Source organism: Phyllobates terribilis, unplaced genomic scaffold, assembly GCF_046119375.1.
Source record: "Phyllobates terribilis strain yellow unplaced genomic scaffold, ASM4611937v1 Scaffold_11__3_contigs__length_659146591, whole genome shotgun sequence".
In the NCBI taxonomy this organism is placed as follows: Eukaryota; Metazoa; Chordata; class Amphibia; order Anura; family Dendrobatidae; genus Phyllobates; species Phyllobates terribilis.
Window position 1 is genome coordinate 586,810,353 of NW_027362771.1, and position 18,559 is coordinate 586,828,911.

At 46.3% G+C, this 18,559-nt stretch overlaps 2 protein-coding genes across 6 annotated transcripts in view; one reads left to right on the forward strand and one right to left on the reverse strand.

Annotated features, from left to right (window-relative positions):
* The window catches only part of CC2D1A (coiled-coil and C2 domain containing 1A), a 41,520-nt gene extending 40,077 nt beyond the window's left edge, over positions 1 to 1,443 (reverse strand). The window contains exon 1 of the mRNA XM_073654353.1: positions 1,258 to 1,443. Coding sequence (XP_073510454.1) covers positions 1,258 to 1,326 — 69 coding nt within the window. The 5' untranslated portion in view covers positions 1,327 to 1,443. The remainder of the gene's footprint in view (positions 1 to 1,257) is intronic.
* BRME1 (break repair meiotic recombinase recruitment factor 1) overlaps positions 1,442 to 18,559 on the forward strand; it is a 67,448-nt gene continuing 50,330 nt past the window's right edge. For 3 of the 5 annotated variants that reach the window (XM_073654355.1, XM_073654354.1, XM_073654358.1), the window contains exons 1-2: positions 1,869 to 2,003; positions 2,931 to 3,094. In XM_073654355.1, coding sequence (XP_073510456.1) covers positions 1,892 to 2,003; positions 2,931 to 3,094 — 276 coding nt within the window. In that variant the 5' untranslated portion in view covers positions 1,869 to 1,891. The other 2 variants (XM_073654356.1, XM_073654357.1) reach the window with 2 other exon arrangements.

Consider the following 18,559-nt stretch of genomic DNA (forward strand, 5'->3'; position numbering starts at 1 on the left):
TGTGTATATACGGTAATGACAGGTAGGTGCCTGTGTGTGTGTGTATATACGGTAATGACAGGTAGGTGCCGGTGTGTGTGTGTATATACGGTAATGACAGGTAGGTGCCGGTGTGTGTGTATATACGGTAGTGACAGGTAGGTGTGTGTGTGTGTGTGTGTGTGTGTGTGTGTGTGTGTGTGTGTGTGTGTGTATATATACGGTAATGACAGGTAGGTGCCTGTGTGTGTGTATACGGTAATGACAGGTAGGTGCCTGTGTGTGTGTATACGGTAGTGACAGGTAGGTTCCTGTGTGTGTATATACGGGAATGACAGGTAGGTGCCTGTGTGTGTGTATATGGTAATGACAGGTAGGTGCCTGTGTGTGTGTATATACGGTAATGACAGGTAGGTGCCTGTGTGTGTATATACGGTAATGACAGGTAGGTGCCTGTGTGTGTATATACGGTAATGACAGGTAGGTGCCTGTGTGTGTGTGTATATACGGTAGTGACAGGTAGGTTCCTGTGTGTGTATATACGGTAATGACAGGTAGGTGCCTGTGTGTGTGTATATACGGTAGTGACAGGTAGGTGCCGATGTGTGTGTATATGGTAATGACAGGTAGGTGTGTGTGTGTGTATATACGGTAGTGACAGGTAGGTGCCGATGTGTGTATATACGGTAGTGACAGGTAGGTGCCTGTGTGTGTGTGTATATACGGTAATGACAGGTAGGTGCCGATGTGTGTATACGGTAGTGACAAGTAGGTGCCTGTGTGTGTGTGTATATACGGTAATGACAGGTAGGTGCCTGTGTGTGTGTGTGTATATACGGTAATGACAGGTAGGTGCCTGTGTGTGTGTGTGTGTATATACGGTAGTGACAAGTAGGTGCCTGTGTGTGTGTGTGTGTGTATATACGGTAGTGACAGGTAGGTGCCTGTGTGTGTGTATACGGTAATGACAGGTAGGTGCCTGTGTGTGTGTGTATATACGGTAGTGACAAGTAGGTGCCTGTGTGTGTATATACGGTAATGACAGGTAGGTGCCTGTGTGTGTGTGTATATACGGTAATGACAGGTAGGTGCCTGTGTGTGTATATACGGTAATGACAGGTAGGTGCCTGTGTGTGTATATACGGTAATGACAGGTAGGTGCCGGTGTGTGTGTATATACGGTAGTGACAGGTAGGTGCCTGTGTGTGTATATACGGTAGTGACAGGTAGGTGCCGGTGTGTGTATACGCAGTACGCATTCCATATTGATCACCTCACCCCTTTGTGTGGCGGCGGCGGCGCCGTGTTCCTCTTTCCTTCTCCCCGTGCCTCTCTCCGGCCGCTCATCCTCTTTAGCACGGTGAAATCAAGTACGAATTTACCGAGCACTACTTCCGTGTCCGGCGTCACGTGACTGAGGCATAACTACAACTCCCGACGTGCCCCTCGGCTTCCTAAGCTTCACGCGTCACATGATCCGTTTTCGGCCAAGGCGGGAAGAACTGCGCGCAGAGCGGTGGGCGGAGTCTGTGAACTCTGTAGCCTTTGTGCGGTCGCAGTGAGGCGCGGCTCTGCGGGGTTGCCGCCAGGTGTGACTGCGCTCCTGTAAGCACGTAGTGTCCAACCGCTGACACATATACAGCCGTATACACAGTGTTATGGGGGGTGGTGGTGGTGTCCCTGTATGTACCGGGTCATGTGACTCCACATGCTCTGTGGCCCCTTACTTCTGACCTGGGGGCCACGGTTACTGCAGGACTGCAATACTTTTGTGCCCCCAAGTCACAGGTCTGAGGCTGCACTACTGTGCATGGCCATGTGTGACTCAGTAGTGCAGCCTCAGGCTTTGGGCCTGTAGTTGGTCGTATCTCAGCGGAGAATACAGATACTGATTTGCGGTTTTCACATATTTATGTGGCGATCTCTGGAGAATCTGGTAGTGGTGTCGTCCGGTCACTCCACCCACAGGAGAAGAGGACGGATCGCAGACCGATGGTTTACTACTGAGGCTTTCTTCTTTTTTTGTAGGTGTATAAAGCAATGAAGAGGAAAAGGAAGGAGAAAAGTGAGCGCTGTGTGCCGCCATTATTACCCCCTCCCCCGCCGGCTATATACGGCTGAGGCGTCATGGGGCAAATATCAGCGTCTCCTCCCAATATTCTCCAAACAGATGGCTCCCGAGGACGTTCAGAGCCGTGCCGGACCCCCTGTAACAGACAACTCCGCCACAATATCACCTGGCCGGAGCTACAGAACGTTTTCAGAAAGTCTCCAATTGTCTCCTGTCATCAGGGATCCACTAGATCGGATGAAATAATAAACTCGCCCCGTCCCACCGCCGCCTATTAACATTTTTGTCCTTTTTCTCTTCCTCTTCTGCTTCCATTACCCATAACTGTACTTATTTTTTAATAGAATCCTTATGTGACTCATGCCACTTATTTATTACATTTTTTTTTTTTTGCAATGACCAAAAATCTGTATAGGTTAAATAATTTAATATTTTGATAAATTGGGACGTTTGTGAACACGGTGACACCAGATCTTATAAGAGCCGTGACGGGATTTCAGCAAACCTCTGTCAGCCACCGCAGCGAATAAGCACCCCGTGATCAGGAGGCCTATGGGCACCCGAATGGCCACCTTTGAAAGATCACACCACGGACAAAGATTGACAGTGACATTTAAGGGGTTAAACAGCAGCAATCAGACCCTGCCTCAGTCATTGCTAGCAGCTGGCACTTGGGCATCAGCTCCGGAGCCTGCGCCATTCATTCACAATCACTCCATGACAGATTTAGGCATCATAGAGTGGGAAGGAGGTAGATGAGGAAATGTAAAAGTAGAGTTCCCCTTTAGTCGGGTCCCATTAGTCCATATATAAGTGCTGATTCTGGGTGGAGAATCCCTTTAATCCTCTTTCAGGTCATTTCTGTGTTTCTGCCCTTCAGATACCGGCTCGGCTTTGAGGAACGCATCGAAAAGAGGCGCCATGTCTCCCGGATCGACCTCTCAGCCTGCAGAGATCTGCGGGAAGGAAGATGACGGCAGAGGAGACCACAACAGAAAGCTGGAAGCCCCTCATCAGAACGAGGAAGAGACGGGAAACTGCCCGGCACGTATCCCTATAATATGTGTGTACTAAGGCCGAGGGCACAGTATATAACCTGCTGTATACAGTGGTGACCAAAAGTTTCCATTTTTTTAAAAAATGTGATGACTTTTGTCTTGTTGTGATGCCATTTTCCTGGTGATTTTAGTAAACCAGAAGCAAATGGCTATAAGGAAGAAAATTGTTGTATTCATACTTCCATGACAGCACCACGAAAGAGAGAGGATCCGCCCATCATGGACAGGAAACCTACCGGTTAAAAAGGGCGGCACCTCTCTCCCACCTCAGTTTAGGTTTCCTGTCCATGATGGGAGACCTGTCAGGTTCCTGCAGGAGGAATATTGGAGCGGTCTCTTGCCCAGAGGGATAGACAGGGTACCTGGAGCGATGAGGTTCCTCCCCTGGTTGGTGCTCTTCTTCCTGGAGATGCCACGGCAGGGGGAGTTTTTACGAAACTGGTGGCAGAAGTGATGGCCCACATAAGAGAAAAAGATATTTTAATATTCCCGTACCTTGATGATTTCCTGATAGTGGGGGACTCCTTTGCACAATGCGAAGCCCATCTTCAGGTAACAATTTCTATCCTACAAAGACTAGGTTGGTTTCTAAATTTAGAAAAATCTAGATTGATTCCACAAAAAGCCCAACAGTTCCTGGGGGTCATTTTAGATTCAGATAAGCAGTTATGTCATTTATCAGATGAGAAAATTACGAAAATTCATGGACTAGTGAAACACTGTATAGATAGTCCCTCTAGGACACTGCACAAAGCCATGTCCTTATTGGGGACCCTGACCTCAAGTTTTTCGGCAGTACGCTGGTCCCAATTGTAACATACCTGGCGGCGTCCTTGCATGGTGGTCCATCTCCCACTGTGCAAGAGCGCGCACTTGATCTCCAGTCCAGAATGTCTCTTTGGCTTCCCTCCATGCTGTCTGTTTGTGTCTGTTTCTGCTGCTTAAGGGCGGCGCCCGATCACTTCCTGCTTTTTGTACCTGCTGTGGGTCACACCCCTTGTGCGTCCTCAGCCTATTGCTGTCTGTCACCTGGTATATAGCTCAGCTGCTCCCATCTATTCCTGCCTGAGCATAGTGTTTCATTCAGTGTGCGCTTGCACTCTGAAGGTGCCAGGTCCCGTTCTGTGTTCTCTTGTCTGCCTATCCTGGAGGCTGTATTTCCAGGCCTGTCTGAACACGCTCCTAGCCTGTTCCTCTCGCCTTCTAGGGGCCGATTACCTAGACCCGTTCCTGTATCTTGTCTGACCTGTCTGAACACGCTCCTAGCCTGTTCCTCCCGCCTTCTAGGGGCCGATTACCTAGACCCGCTCCTGTATCTTGTCTGTCCTGTCTGAACACGCTCCTTGCCTGTTCGTCCTGCCTCTCTGGGGGCCGTATTCCCAGACCCGCTCCTGTATTCCGCTGCAGTGTCGGTCTCTTCCGTACACTCAGTTCCAGTCTGAACTCTCTCCTATCCTTTACCTGTTTTTGCCTCTATGTCCGTTCCCTTCCTTTTTCTGCAGAGTCTGAACTCGTACCTAACTCCTGCTTGTTGTCTCTGTACTCCCGTTTGTGAGTTTGTGGTCCACTCGCTACTTCTCTGCAAGTACCCTGTGGGTGTCTGGCTCTGCCTTTCCCTTCCTGTCTGTTCCGTGTGAACAGAGCCCTGTCCCCCCTACTTAGCCTTGCCTGCTCTGACTCCTTTGCTCACCGCTCCGGCGGTTCTAGCCTGCTCTGACTCCTTTGCTCACCGCTCCGGCGGTTCTAGCCTGCTCTGACTCCTTGCTCACTGCTCCGCAGCCTTGCTCCGCTCTGACCCTTTTGCTCACTGCTCCGGCAGCCTTGCTCCGCTCTGACCCTTTTGCTCACTGCTCCGGCAGTCCTGTCCTGCCCTGCTTCTGCCCGCTGCTCCGGCAGTCCTGTCCTGCCCTGCTTCTGCCCGCTGCTCCGGCAGTCCTGCCCTGCCCTGCTTCTGCCCGCTGCTCCGGCAGTCCTGCCCTGCCCTGCTTCTGCCCGCTGCTCCGGCAGTCCTGCCCTGCCCTGCTTCTGCCCGCTGCTCCGGCAGTCCTGCCCTGCCCTGCTTCTGCCCGCTGCTCCGGCAGTCCTGCCCTGCCCTGCTTCTGCCCGCTGCTCCGGCAGTCCTGTCCTGCCCTGCTTCTGCCCGCTGCTCCGGCAGTCCTGTCCTGCCCTGCTTCTGCCCGCTGCTCCGGCAGTCCTGTCCTGCCCTGCTTGTGCTCGCTGCTCCTGCAGCCCCGTCCTGCTCTGTTCTTGCCCACCGCTTCGGGCATTCCCTCTCTGCTGTGGTTGTCTACCGCATCTGCGGTTCTGTGACCCAGTCTGTACTGGGTCTTAACCTTTCTGTGCTCCAGCCCGTCCTTTCGGCCAGTACCTCCCTGCCTGCATACTCGCCTGTATCCACCCATCTGCATACCTGCCGTGTTTGCTTACATCCACCAGTCTGTGCCAGCCTAACCTGCCTGTTCCTGAGTCCCAGTGTGTACTGGGTCCTATCCCGCCTGTGTTCCTACCTGCTAGTGCCTCCCTGTCTGCACTCTAGCTGTGCTTGCCTGTACCCCTCTGCCTGTATTGTTCCTGAGTCCCAGTGTGTACTGGGTCCTATCCCGCCTGTGTTCCTACCTGCTAGTGCCTCCCTGTCTGCACTCTAGCTGCGCTTGCCTTTACCCGCCTGCCTGCATACCAGTCGTGCCTGCCTATACCCTCCAGTCTGTGCGCCAGCCTAACCAGCCTGTTCCAGTAATCCCTGTGTGGGTCAACCCCCGTGTCCGGAGTTTGACCTGGAGTAGCACCTGGTCCCTCTGCCCGGTTTCTCCCTGGTGCACTGGCGTCGTATGCCGTCGTGCCATCTTGGTCGGATCGGCCAGATACTTAGTCACGCCCCTCCAGGCACTCTCCGGTTCATGGTCCAGTGGAACCACAACACCCGCACACGCCAGTCAGTCCGGGCGTGTGCATAACACCAATTTCATTCAAGGGCTCTTCAATGGGATGTCTTGTATAACGACTCACTCCTAGATGGACATCTAGACCAGGAGTTTACCTTGGGCCCTCGCTCCTTACAATCCCTTCGCTGGTGGTTAGTTTACACTAATCTTTCTAGGGGAGTCCCTTGGGAAAATAAACCTACGGCAGTTGTAACTACAGATGCAAGTGCTACAGGTTGGGGAGCTCATTTTGAAAACAGCTTAATTCAGGGAACCTGGTCAGAAAATGAAGTACGGTTTTCCTCAAATGTTAAGGAACTTTTGGCGATTGATTATGCGCTCAATGGGTTCCTTGTATATTTACAGGGCCAGGATGTCCGTATACTCTCGGACAATCAAGTCTCAGTAGCGTATATAAACCATCAAGGGGGGACCCGTTCAAGAGACTTAATGAGAGTATCAGACAGACTTCTTCAAAAAGCAGAAGATCATTTTCTCTACCTTTCTGCGGTGCATCTAAGAGGAAAAGAAAACATCAGGGCAGATTTTCTCAGCTGCAATTCCCTAAAGGAAGGAGAATGGTCCTTGAACCCTCGAATATTCTCCAGGATCGTGGCAATGTGGAGTCTTCCAGCAGTGGACTTGTTCGCAACGAAGTCCAATCGGAAAGTGACAACATTTTGTTCTCTAGACCCCAGAGAAAAGCCCCTGGCGGTGGATGCCTTCATGATACCTTGGGAGTTTCCTTTGGTGTACGCCTTCCCTCCTATGGTCCTGCTTCCGTCAGTCCTAAGAAAGATCAGGACAGACGAAGCCAGAGTGATCCTCATATGCCCCTTTTGGCCCAAGAGGCCATGGTTCTCTTGTCTCCGCAAGATGTCAATATCAGACCCCTGGATCCTTCCGGAAATCCCGAACCTTCTTACTCAGGGTCCGGTTTCCCATCCTCCAGCCTCAAATCTCCATTTAACGGCATGGAATTTGAGAGGGCACTGTTAGCCAGCAAAGGGTTTTCCTCAAATTTGGTAAACACTCTCTTAAGTAGTAGAAAGCCCGTTACTACCCGGATCTATGCTAGAACTTGGAGAAAATTCCTATCTTTTACAGAATTCAAGCTGGAGGATGGGATCCCTATTGGGAAGATACTAGAGTTCCTACAACGGGGGTTAGAACAGGGTCTAACCACTAGTACCTTGAAGGTACAGGTGTCAGCTTTAGGGGCCTTATTTGCATCTGATATAGCAGCAAACTATTGGGTAGCACGGTTTATAAAGGCCTCTTTCAGATGTAGACCTATCATTAAATCCAAACCCTCTCCCTGGGATCTAAACCTGGTCTTAAATGCCTTAACTAACCCCCCCCTTCGAACCTCTAGATTCAGCCACTCATAAAATTATATTTCTTAAAACAGCCCTGTTAGTGGCCCTGACTTCGGCCAGAAGAGTAAGTGACATACAGGCCTTTTCTATATCCCCTCCATTTACCCAAATTATGGATGATAGAATTGTGTTAAAGCCTGATCCAGCTTTTCTCCCAAAAGTAGTCTCGCGGTTTCATAGAACTCAAGAGGTAAATCTTCCAACCTTTTGTTTCCCCCCTAAGAATCAGAAAGAGGAGAAACTACATACATTAGCTGTTAGGAGGTGCGTGCTTAAATATCTGGAGGTTTCACACAATTTTAGGAAAGATAGTTCCCTATTTATATGCCATCAAGGGGCCAGAAAAGGTTGTAAAGCTTCAAAATCCACAATCGCAAGGTGGATTAGAGAGGCCATCTCCCTCGCTTACTCCTCGGGGGATAGGGAATTACCGGAAGGGTTGAGAGCACACTCCATCAGAGCGGTAGCAACTTCCTGGGCCGAGAAGACGGGGGTTTCCATTGAAGACATATGTAAGGCTGCCACCTGGTCTTCTCCCTCCACCTTCTATAGGCATTATAGATTGGACTTGGGTGACTCTTCTGACCTCACCTTTGGGAGAAGGGTGCTTCAAGCTGTGATCCCTCCCTAATCTCCTTTCGTCTCTGTAATTCTCTCGTGGTGCTGTCATGGGAGAACGAATAAAGCCTTAGTTACTTACCAGTAACGGGATTTTTCGGAGCCCATGACAGCACCTTTATATTCCCTCCCTACACTGGTGTTGTTATTGCACTCCCGTAGAGTTATTTCTTTTTGCACCTTTGGGGGAAGTTACTTAAAGTAATTGGCTTAAAATGAATTTGTTTTGTTGTTATTAACCTTGGCGGTCCTCTCATGCTCTGTTAACTAAACTGAGGCGGGAGAGAGGTGCCGCCCTTTTTAACCTGTAGGTTTCCTGTCCATGATGGGCGGATCCTCTCTCTCGTGGTGCTGTCATGGGCCCCGAAAAATCCCGTTACCGGTAAGTAACTAAGGCTTTTGACATTATTTTATCCCTTTATGTGTTCGTTTTCATCATTTCCTGGGCCAAATGTTTTGCATATTTTGTCATGGGTAGTCGAATTTTGCCTAAAAAAAATTTGTGTGTGTTTTTTTTAGGTTAAAACATGACAAAGACAAAGCCAAATTCATCACCAGATGTCAGGAAGCTTATTATTCTGAGAGTGAAGACAGGCAAAAGCCAAAAAGAGGAATTCAACTGTTCTCAGAGTCAGGTGTCACGTACATTAACCCCTTTACGACCTTGGGATTTTCCATTTTTGTATTTTCGTTTTTTGCTCCCCATGTTCCCAGAGCCATAGCGTTTTTATTTTTGGGGCAATATGGCCGTGTGAGGGCTTATTTTTTGCGGGATGAGTTGTACTTTTAAACGCCATTACTAGTTTTACCATATTGTGTACTGGAAAATGGGAAAAAAATTCCAAGTGCGGTGAAATTGCAAAAAAATGCAATTCCACGGTTGTTTTTATTTTTCTTTCCACGCTCACTGGATGCTAAAACTGACCTGCCATCATTATTCTCCAGGTCATTATGAGTTTGTAGACACCAAACATGTATAGGTTCTTTTTTATTTAAGTAATGAAAAAAAAATCCAAAATTTGGTTAAAAAAAAAAAAAAAAGGCGCCATTTTCCGAGACCCATAACGTCTCCATTTTTGGGGATCTGGGGCCGGTTGAGGGCTTATTTTTTGCACGCCAGGCTGTCGTTTTTATTGATACCATTTTGGGGTAGATACGATGTTTTGATCGCCCGTTATTGCATTTTATTGCAATGTTGTGGCAACCAAAAAAACGTAATTCTGGCGTTTGGAATTTTTTTCTCATTACGCCGTTTACTGATCGGATTAATTCTTTTTTTATATTGATAGATCGGGCGATTCTGAACCCGGCAATACCAAATAAGTGTATGTGGGGTTTATTTTTTATTATTTTATTTTGAATGGGGCAAAAGGGGGTGATTTAAACTTTTATATTTTTTTAATATTTTTAAAAACATTTTTTTTACACTTTTTGCTTGCTTCTATAGTCTCCATAGGAGACTAGAAGCAGCAACTGTCTGACCACCTCTGCTACATAGAGGTGATGAGCAGATCACCTCTATGTAGCAGAAATGCTCCTGTACTATGAGTGCCAACCATTAGGTGGCGCTCATAGCGATCTTTACATGACAACCACTGGGGTCTGCTGCAGACCCAGGGTTGTCATGCCCACCCATCAGTGACCCGCGATCACGTGAACGGGGTCACCGATGGGCGGGGTAAGTGATGCGCTTCCGGCGTGGTGCCGCTGTCAGAGATTGACAGCGGCATTTAACTGGTTAACAGCCGCGAGTGGATCTCGATTCCACCTGCGGCTGTTGCAGGCACATGTCAGCTGTAAGAATAAGCTGACATGTGCCCTGTTCAGTGCGGGCTCAGCACTGGAGCCCGTGCTGAACTGGGGGTGATAGCCTGGGGCGTACTAATACGCCCCAGGCCAGTAAGGGGTTAAAGAAAGAAAATGAAGGTTATGAAGCAGCTGACAAACCTAGAAGTGGACAACCACAGAAAACGTCCTCCAGAGTTGATCACTTTATTAAGAAAAAGTCAGTATCTGATGTCCATAAAAGAGCTGTACAGATTTCACACTAAATGAACGAAGTATACGGGATGAAAGTGAGTCTCCAAACTGTGGTACGACGGCTAAGAGCAGTAGGGCTGAATGCACGACCTCCAGTCAAGAAGCCTTTCATCTCTGCAAAGAGCCAGAAGGTCCGACTTGAGTTTGCCAAAGAACAAAGAACACAGCCAATGGAAAGAGACAGATTGGTCTAAGGTGTTGTTGGATGAATCCAAGTTCAATCTGTTTGGTAGTGATGGCAAGTATTATATATAGTGGGTACGAAAAGTATTCAGACACCTTTAAATTTTTCACTCTTTGTTTCATTGCAGCCATTTGGTAAATTCTAAAAAGTTCATTTTTTTTTCATTAAAGTACACTCTGCACCCCATCTTGACTGATAAAAAACAGAAATGTAGAAATTTTTGTAAATTTATTAAAAAAGAAAAACTGAAATATCACATGGTCATAAGTATTCAGACCCTTTGCTCAGTATTGAGTACAAGCACCCTTTTGAGCTAGTACAGCCATGAGTCTTCTTGGGAATGATGCAACAAGTTTTTCACATCTAACATAGTAACATAGTTTTTAAGGTTGAAGGAAGACTAAGTCCATCTAGTTCAACCCATAGCCTAACATGTTGATCCAGAGGAAGGCAAAAAAACCCATGTGGCAAACACTAAGCTCCACATTGGGGAAAAAAATTCCTTCCCGACTCCATACGACAATCAGACTAGTTCCCTGGATCAACGCCCTATCAAGGAATCTAGTTTTTGTAACCTGTAATATTATACTTTTCAAGAAAGGCATCCAGGCCCTTCTTAAATTTTAACAGTGAATCACTCATTACAACATCATGCGGCAGAGAGTTCCATAGTCTCACTGCTCTTACAGTAAAGAATCCGCGTCTGTGATTATGATTAAACCTTCTTTCCTCCAGACGTAGAAGATGCCCCCTTGTCCCCGTCTCAGGCCTCAGAGTAAAAAGATCAGTAGAAAGGTCTTTGTACTGTCCCCTCATATACTTGTACATAGTAATAAGGTCACCCCTAAGCCTTTGTTTTACCACAGTAAATAACCCCAAGTGTAGTAACCTGTCTTGGTATTGCAGACCCCCCAGTCCTCTAATAACCTTGGTCGCTCTTCTATGCACCCGCTCTAGTTCAGCTATGTCTTTCTTATGCACAGGAGACCAGAACTGTACACAGTATTCTAAGTGTGGTCGCACTAGTGACTTGTAGAGAGGTAAAATTATCTTCTCCTCATGAGCATCTATGCCTCTTTTAATGCATCCCATTATTTTATTTGCCTTTGCAGCAGCTGCCTGACACTGGCCACTAAACGTGAGATTGTCGTCCACCAATACACTCAGGTCTTTTTCAATGACAGTTTTTCCCAGTGTTTTACAATTAAGCATATAATTATACATTTTATTTCCTCTGCCCAAGTGCATTACCTTACATTTATCCCCATTAAAGTTCATTTGCCATTTATCAGCCCAAGCTCCTAGTTTACATAGATCCTCCTGTAATATAAAATTGTCCTCCTCTGTATTGATTACCCTGCAGAGTTTAGTGTCATCTGCAAATATTGAAATATTACTCTGTATGCCCCCTACAAGGTCATTAATAAATATGTTAAAAAGAAGTGGGCCCAATACTGACCCATGTGGTACCCCACTGTTAACTGAGACCCAGTCGGAGTGTGTTCCATTAATAACCATCCTTTGTTTCCTATCACTGAGCCAATTCTTAACCCACTTACATATATTTTCCCCTATCCCCATTGTTCTAATTTTATGTATCAACCTTTTGTGTGGAACCGTATCAAAAGCTTTTGAAAAGTCCATATAGACAACATCCACTACATTTCCTTGGTCCAGTCCAGAACTTGCCTCCTCATAAAAACTGATCAGATTAGTCTGACAGGAACGGTCCCTCGTAAACCCATGTTGATATTGGGTCATGAGGTTATTCTTCTTCAGATACTCTAGTATAGCATCTCTTAGGAAACCCTCCAGGATTTTACCCACAGTAGAGGTTAAGCTTACCGGCCTATAATTTCCAAGTTCGGTTTTTGTCCCCTTTTGGAATATTGGCACCACATTTGCTATATGCCAGTCCTGTGGTACAGACCCTGTTATTATGGAATCTTTAAAGATTAAAAATAATGGTCTATCTATGACGTTACTTAATTCCTGCAGTACTCGCGGGTGTATCCCATCCGGGCCTGGGGATTTGTCAACTTTAGTGATTTTTAGACGCCGCCGTACTTCCTGCTGGGTTAAGCAAGTGACATTTAATGGAGAATTTTTGTTATCACTAATCATGTTTTCTGTCATGCGATTTTCTTGTGTAAAAACGGTTGAAAAAAAATCATTTAGCATATTGACTTTTTCCTCATCCTCATCCACCATTTCACCCAGACTATTTTTAAGAGGGCCAAGACTATCATTTTTTAGTTTTTTACTATTTATGTACTTAAAGAATATTTTGGGATTATTTTTACTTTCTCTGGCAATGATTCTCTCTGTCTCAATCTTTGCTGCCTTGATTTGTCTTTTACATAATTTATTTAATTTTCTATATTTATTTAATGCCTCATCACTACCTACTTGCTTTAGTTCTCTAAATGATTTCCTTTTGTCACTTATTGCGCCCCTTACAGCTCTATTTAGCCATAGTGGTTTCCTCCTATTTCTAGCATGTTTATTCCCATAGGGTATATATTGTGCACAGGTCCTATTCAGGATGCTAATAAATGTCTCCCATTTGCTTTGTGTAGCTTTAGGTCTCAGGATATCGTCCCAGTTTATTGCACTAAGATCATTTCTCAACCTTTGGAAATTTGTCTTCCTGAAGTTTAGTGTCCTTGTAACCCCTCTACTACACATCTTATTAAAGGATACATGAAAACTTATTATTTTGTGAACTGATCACTATTACCCAAGTGACCCCCAACTCGTATATTTGATATGCGGTCTGGCCTGTTGGTTAATAGGTCTAGCAATGCCCCCCTTCTTGTTGGGTCCTGAACCAGTTGTGAAAGGTAATTGTCTCTCATAGTTGTCAAAAACCTATTACCTTTGCTTGAACTACAGGTTTCTGTCCCCCAATGTATTTCAGGGTAGTTGAAGTCCCCCATAATAATGACTTCTCCTTGAGTCGCTGCTTCATCTATTTGCTTTACGAGGATATTCTCCGCTGCTTCCATTATTTTTGGAGACTTATAACAAACCCCTATCAGTAATTTATTATTTTTTCCCCCTCCCCTTATCTCCACCCACAGGGACTCTACATTTTCATTAGATTCACATATATCCTCCCGCAAGACAGGTTTTAAGGATGATTTTACATGTAAACACCCCCCCCCTCGCTTGTTTGTACGGTCATTTCTGAACAGACTATAGCCCTGTAAATTAACTGCCCAGTCATGGCTCTTGTCCAGCCATGTCTCAGATATCCCCACCATGTCATAATTATTTTCCAACAAAATTAATTCTAATTCCTCCATTTTGTTAGTGAGGCTTCTGGCATTAGTGTACATGCATTTTATGTATCTCTGTACCTCTATTCCTTCTTACTTTATTGACTGTTCTAACCCCACCCCCAATTTCTTTATTTGTGCCCAGGTCACTATCTGCACTATCTTCCCCACCTATAAAATGAATACCCTCCCCCCCCAATCCCTAGTTTAAACACTCCTCCAACCTTCTAGCCATTTTCTCCCCCAGCACAGCTGCACCCTCCCCATTGAGGTGCAGCTGGTTCCTAGCGTAGAGTCTGCAGCCAACTGAGAAGTCGGCCCAGTTCTCCAGGAACCCAAATCCCTCCTTCCTACACCAGTTCTTGAGCCACTTATCTCCCTAATCTCCCGTTGCCTCTCTGGCGTAGCACGTGGTACAGGCAGTATTTCAGAGAATACCACCTTGGAGGTCCTTGCTTTAAGCTTGCAGCCTAATTCCCTGAAATCATCTTTAAGGACCTTACACCTACCTCTAACTTTGTCATTTGTGCCAATGTGCACTATGACTGCTGGGTACTCACCAGCCCCCCCCCCCCTCCAGTAATCTGTCAACCCGATCAGCGATGTGCCTGGACTCGAGCGCCAGGTAGGCAGCACACTGTTCGACGATCCCTGTCTTTGTGACAGATTGCCCTATCTGTTCCCCTAATAATTGAGTCCCCCACTACCAGCACCTGCCTGGCCTGCCCTGCTCTCCTATTTCGCTCTTTACTGGAGCTGACATTCCTCCGGCTTTCAGGGGACATTCCTTGCTGCAGTAGTGCTACCCCTGTACCGTCACCCCCCTCATCTGCCAACTTTGCAAACTTATTGGGGTGTGCCAGATCAGGACTAGCCTCCCTGGCACTCTTCCCTCTACCCCCCTTCTAACTGTCACCCAGCTAGCTGCCTCACTGTCCTGCAACACTGTCCCTACTACCACCCTCCCCCACATCTACCCCAGGGAGCAGCTGCTCAGTGAGCAGCAGACTCCTTTCCATATTGTCATTGGATCTCAGTGTTGCCAGCTGCTCATTTAGATCCAGTACCTGGGCTTCCAAACGCACAACGTGCACACATCTCGCGCAGCAGTAAGCAACCCCGACCTGCTGTTCAAGGAATGCATACATGTGGCAAGATGTACACAGGATAGCATTGCCAATAATGGAGCTCATTTCCTAATGGGGATTGCACTAGACAGAAATGTTAGGTAAAAATAAATGTAAAGAATTAATACAATACAGACAGCAATTCAGTCCAAATTCCTCCCTTCCAAACTCCCTGAATCCAAGTCACTGAAAAACAAGTCACACACTTACTTCCGTTTGCACTTACACTCTCGTCACACTCAGCTCGTTCACACTCGCTAAGGAAGAAGATTTAAAGAGTTTTTTTTTTTCCCCCTTTTGCACCAATGCACCCTACAGTTCAATGCACTTCCAAAGGCAACCTGGATTTGGGGATCCTCTGCCATTCTTCCTTGCAGATCCTCTCCAGTTCTGTCAGGTTGGATGGTGACAGCCATTTTCAGGTCTCTCCAGAGATGCTCAATTGTGTTTAGGTCAGGGCTTTGGCTTGGCCAGTCAAGAATGGTCATAGAGTTGTTCTGAAGCCACTCCTTTGTTATTTTAGCTGTGTGCTTAGGGTCATTCTCTTGTTGGAAGGTGAACCTTCGGCCAAGTCAGGACCAGAGCACTCTGGAAGAGGTTTTCATCCAGGATATCTCTGTACTTGGCCGCATTCAATTGCAACCAGTTGTCCTGTCCCTGCAGTTGAAAAACACCCCCATAGCATGATGCTGGCACCACCATGTTTCACTGTTGGGATTGTATTGGGCAGGTGATGAGCAGTGCCTGGTTTTCTCCACACATACCGCTTAGAATTATCACCAAAAAGTTCTATCTTCATCTCATCAGACCAGAGAATCTTATTTCTCATAGTCTGGGAGTCCTTCATGTGTTTTTGAGCAAACTCTATGCGGGCTTTCATATGTCTTGCACTGAGGAGAGGCTTCCGTCGGGCCACTCTGCCATAAAGGCCCAACTGGTGGAGGGCGTCAGTGATAGTTGACTTTATGGAACTTTTTCCCATCTCCCTACTGCATCTCTGGAGCTCAGCTGCAGTGATCTTGGGGTTCTTCTTTACCTCTCTCACCAAGGCTCTTCTCCCACGATTGCTCAGTTTGACTGGACGGCCAGGTCTAGGAAGACTTCTGGTGGTCTCAAACTATGTCCATTTAAGGATTATGGAAGCCACTGTGCTCTTAGGAACCTTGAGTAATGCAGAAATTCTTTTGTACCCTTGGCCAGATCTGTGCCTTGCCACAATTCTGTCTCTGAGCTCCTTCGGCAGTTCCTTTGAGCTCATGATTCTCATTTGGTCTGACATGCACTGTGAGCTGTGAGGTCTTATATAGACAGGTGTGTGCCTTTCCAAATCAAGGCCTATCAGTTTAATTAAACACAGCTGGACTCCAATGAAGGAGTAGAACCATCTCAAGGAGGATCACAAGGAAATGGACAGCATGTGACTTAAATATGAGTGTCTGAGCAAAGGGTCTGAATACTTATGACCATGTGATATTTCAGTTTTTCTTTTTTAATAAATTTCCAACAATTTCTACCTTTCTGTTTTTTTTCAGTTAAGATGGGGTGCAGAGTGTACTGTAATGAGAAAAACAAGAACTTTTTAGAATTTACCAAATGGCTGCAATGAAACAAAAAGTTAAAATTCAAAGGGGTCTGAATACTTTCCGTACCCACTGTATACTGCCCAATTGGAAAACATAATGACATAAGGTACCAAACACCTACAGTGAAGCATGGTGGTGGCAATGTCATGGTTTGGGGCTGCTTTTCTGCATCTGCAGATGGCCCTCTAGATAGAATTGATGGAAATATGAATGCTACCATATACAAAGATATACTGGAGAATATAATGCTGCCACATGGTAAAACCAAAGTAGGCAGCAGATGGAAATTCCAGCAACACCATGATCCTAAGAACACATCCAATTTAGTCAAAAATTGGTTAGCAAAGAAAATGTTCGGCTGTTGCAATGGCCGAGCCAATCACCGGATTTACACCCTATAGAGCACCTTTGGGATGAGTTGGGGCACGTACCCATAGCATAGGGATCAATTGTTTGCAGATTTGCAAATGGAGCAAGATCCCTCAAGATGTCTTGAATACCCTAGTGGCCAGTACCCATCGGTGCGGGGCAGTAATTAAAACAAGAGGTTATGCTACAAAATACTAAGTTATGGCATTGTAACCAATGAATTACACTCAGGCTGTGTGCCCACTATGCGTTTTTTAAGCGTTTCCGCAGCGGCAATTCCACTGCAGAAACGGTTAAAAACGCTTGGTAGAAGGTCTGCCATGTTCCCCAATGATAATCCGCATGTGCTGTGTACATGCTGCGGAAATTTCTGCTGTGGATTATCATTGCGGAAAAAAACGCAGCACTACCAATTATTTTGCGGAAGCGCGGTGTTTTCGCTGCCATTGACTTGCATTAGAACGCATGGAATCCGCATCACTGGAACTGTACATGCAGAATCCATGCATTTCAGTGCGCGGATGGTACCCGGGTGTGGAGGACAGGAGACTCTCCTCTGGACCCGGGTACCATAGTACCTGTAAAAAAAAAAAGAATAAAATAATTATTATACTTACCTTCTGATGGCCCCCGGTCTCCATAGCGATGCGTCCTGGCTTGCCGGCAACTCGCGATGGTCTGAAAAGGACCTGCCGTGACGTCATTTAGTCATGTGACGGGTCACGTGACTGCTGATGTCGGCAGGTCCTTTAGTGTACCGCGAGCTGCCGGCAAGCCGAGACGCATCGGATAAAGACACCGGGGGCCATCAGAAGGTAAGTATAGATTTATTTTTTACCATTCTTTACGGTCACACTATATAAATCCATGCCGGCTGCATGGATTTATATATTGTGACCAAGTTGGTCAAGCACTTTCCAAGTGATGCTAAAATCGCCTGGAAAGCGCTTGTCAACCCGCATGCGGAAATGCAATTGAAGAACGCTTCACATCCGCATGTCCCTGGCAGGAAAAACGCATGTACAATCCGCATGTACAATCCGCATGTACAATCCGCATGCGTTTTTTCTGCCAGGGAGATGCAGAAACGCTCCGGAGCATTTCTGCATCGTGGGCACATAGCCTCAGTCATTTGTTTTTTTTACCTTGAGAAAGGAGCCGGTCCGGCGCAGAAACGCGTTGGTATTAATAAAAACCGTCTTGGAATCCCGAGCCTCTTCATTCCCGCAGCACAGCCCGCCTAAACGTGCCAGCTTCCATCTTTTGCCATTACCTCTGGAAGAACCATTTCCTCCAGCCACGAGGCAGCAGCGGCTTTTGATGCATTTATAGGTGTTGTGCCTGCACACAACACCTTTAGGTGAGTGCCACCATTGATTATACTTACCCCTTGCCCGATGGTATTGCTCTATTTTGTGTGCACTTTTGTCCCTCTCCAGAGCTTCTTTAGTTATGGCATTCTAGCCAATGAATTACTCTCTATGTTGTGATCAGTAAATAGTAGATGCAAAACTTTTGGCAGTCAGTTTTCTTTGATTAAATGACCACATCTACAGGTGCATCTCACAAAATTAGAATATCATCAAAAAAGTTTATTTCAGTTCTTCAATACAAAAAGTGAAACTGATATATTATATAGCGTCATTACACACAGAGTGATCTATTTCAGGTGTTTATTTCTGTTAATGTTGATGATTATGGCTTACAGCCAATGAAAACACAAAAGTCATTATCTCAGTAAATTAGAATACTTTATAACAACAGCTGGAAAAATGATTTTCAAATCTGAAATGTCCTACTGAAATGTATGTTCTGTAAATGCCTCAATACTTGGTCGGGGCTCATTTTGCATCAATTACTGCATCAATGCGGCAATGTGGCATGGAGGTGATCAGCCTGTGGCCCTGCTGAGGTGTTATGGAAGCCCAGGTGGCTTTGATAGAAGCCTT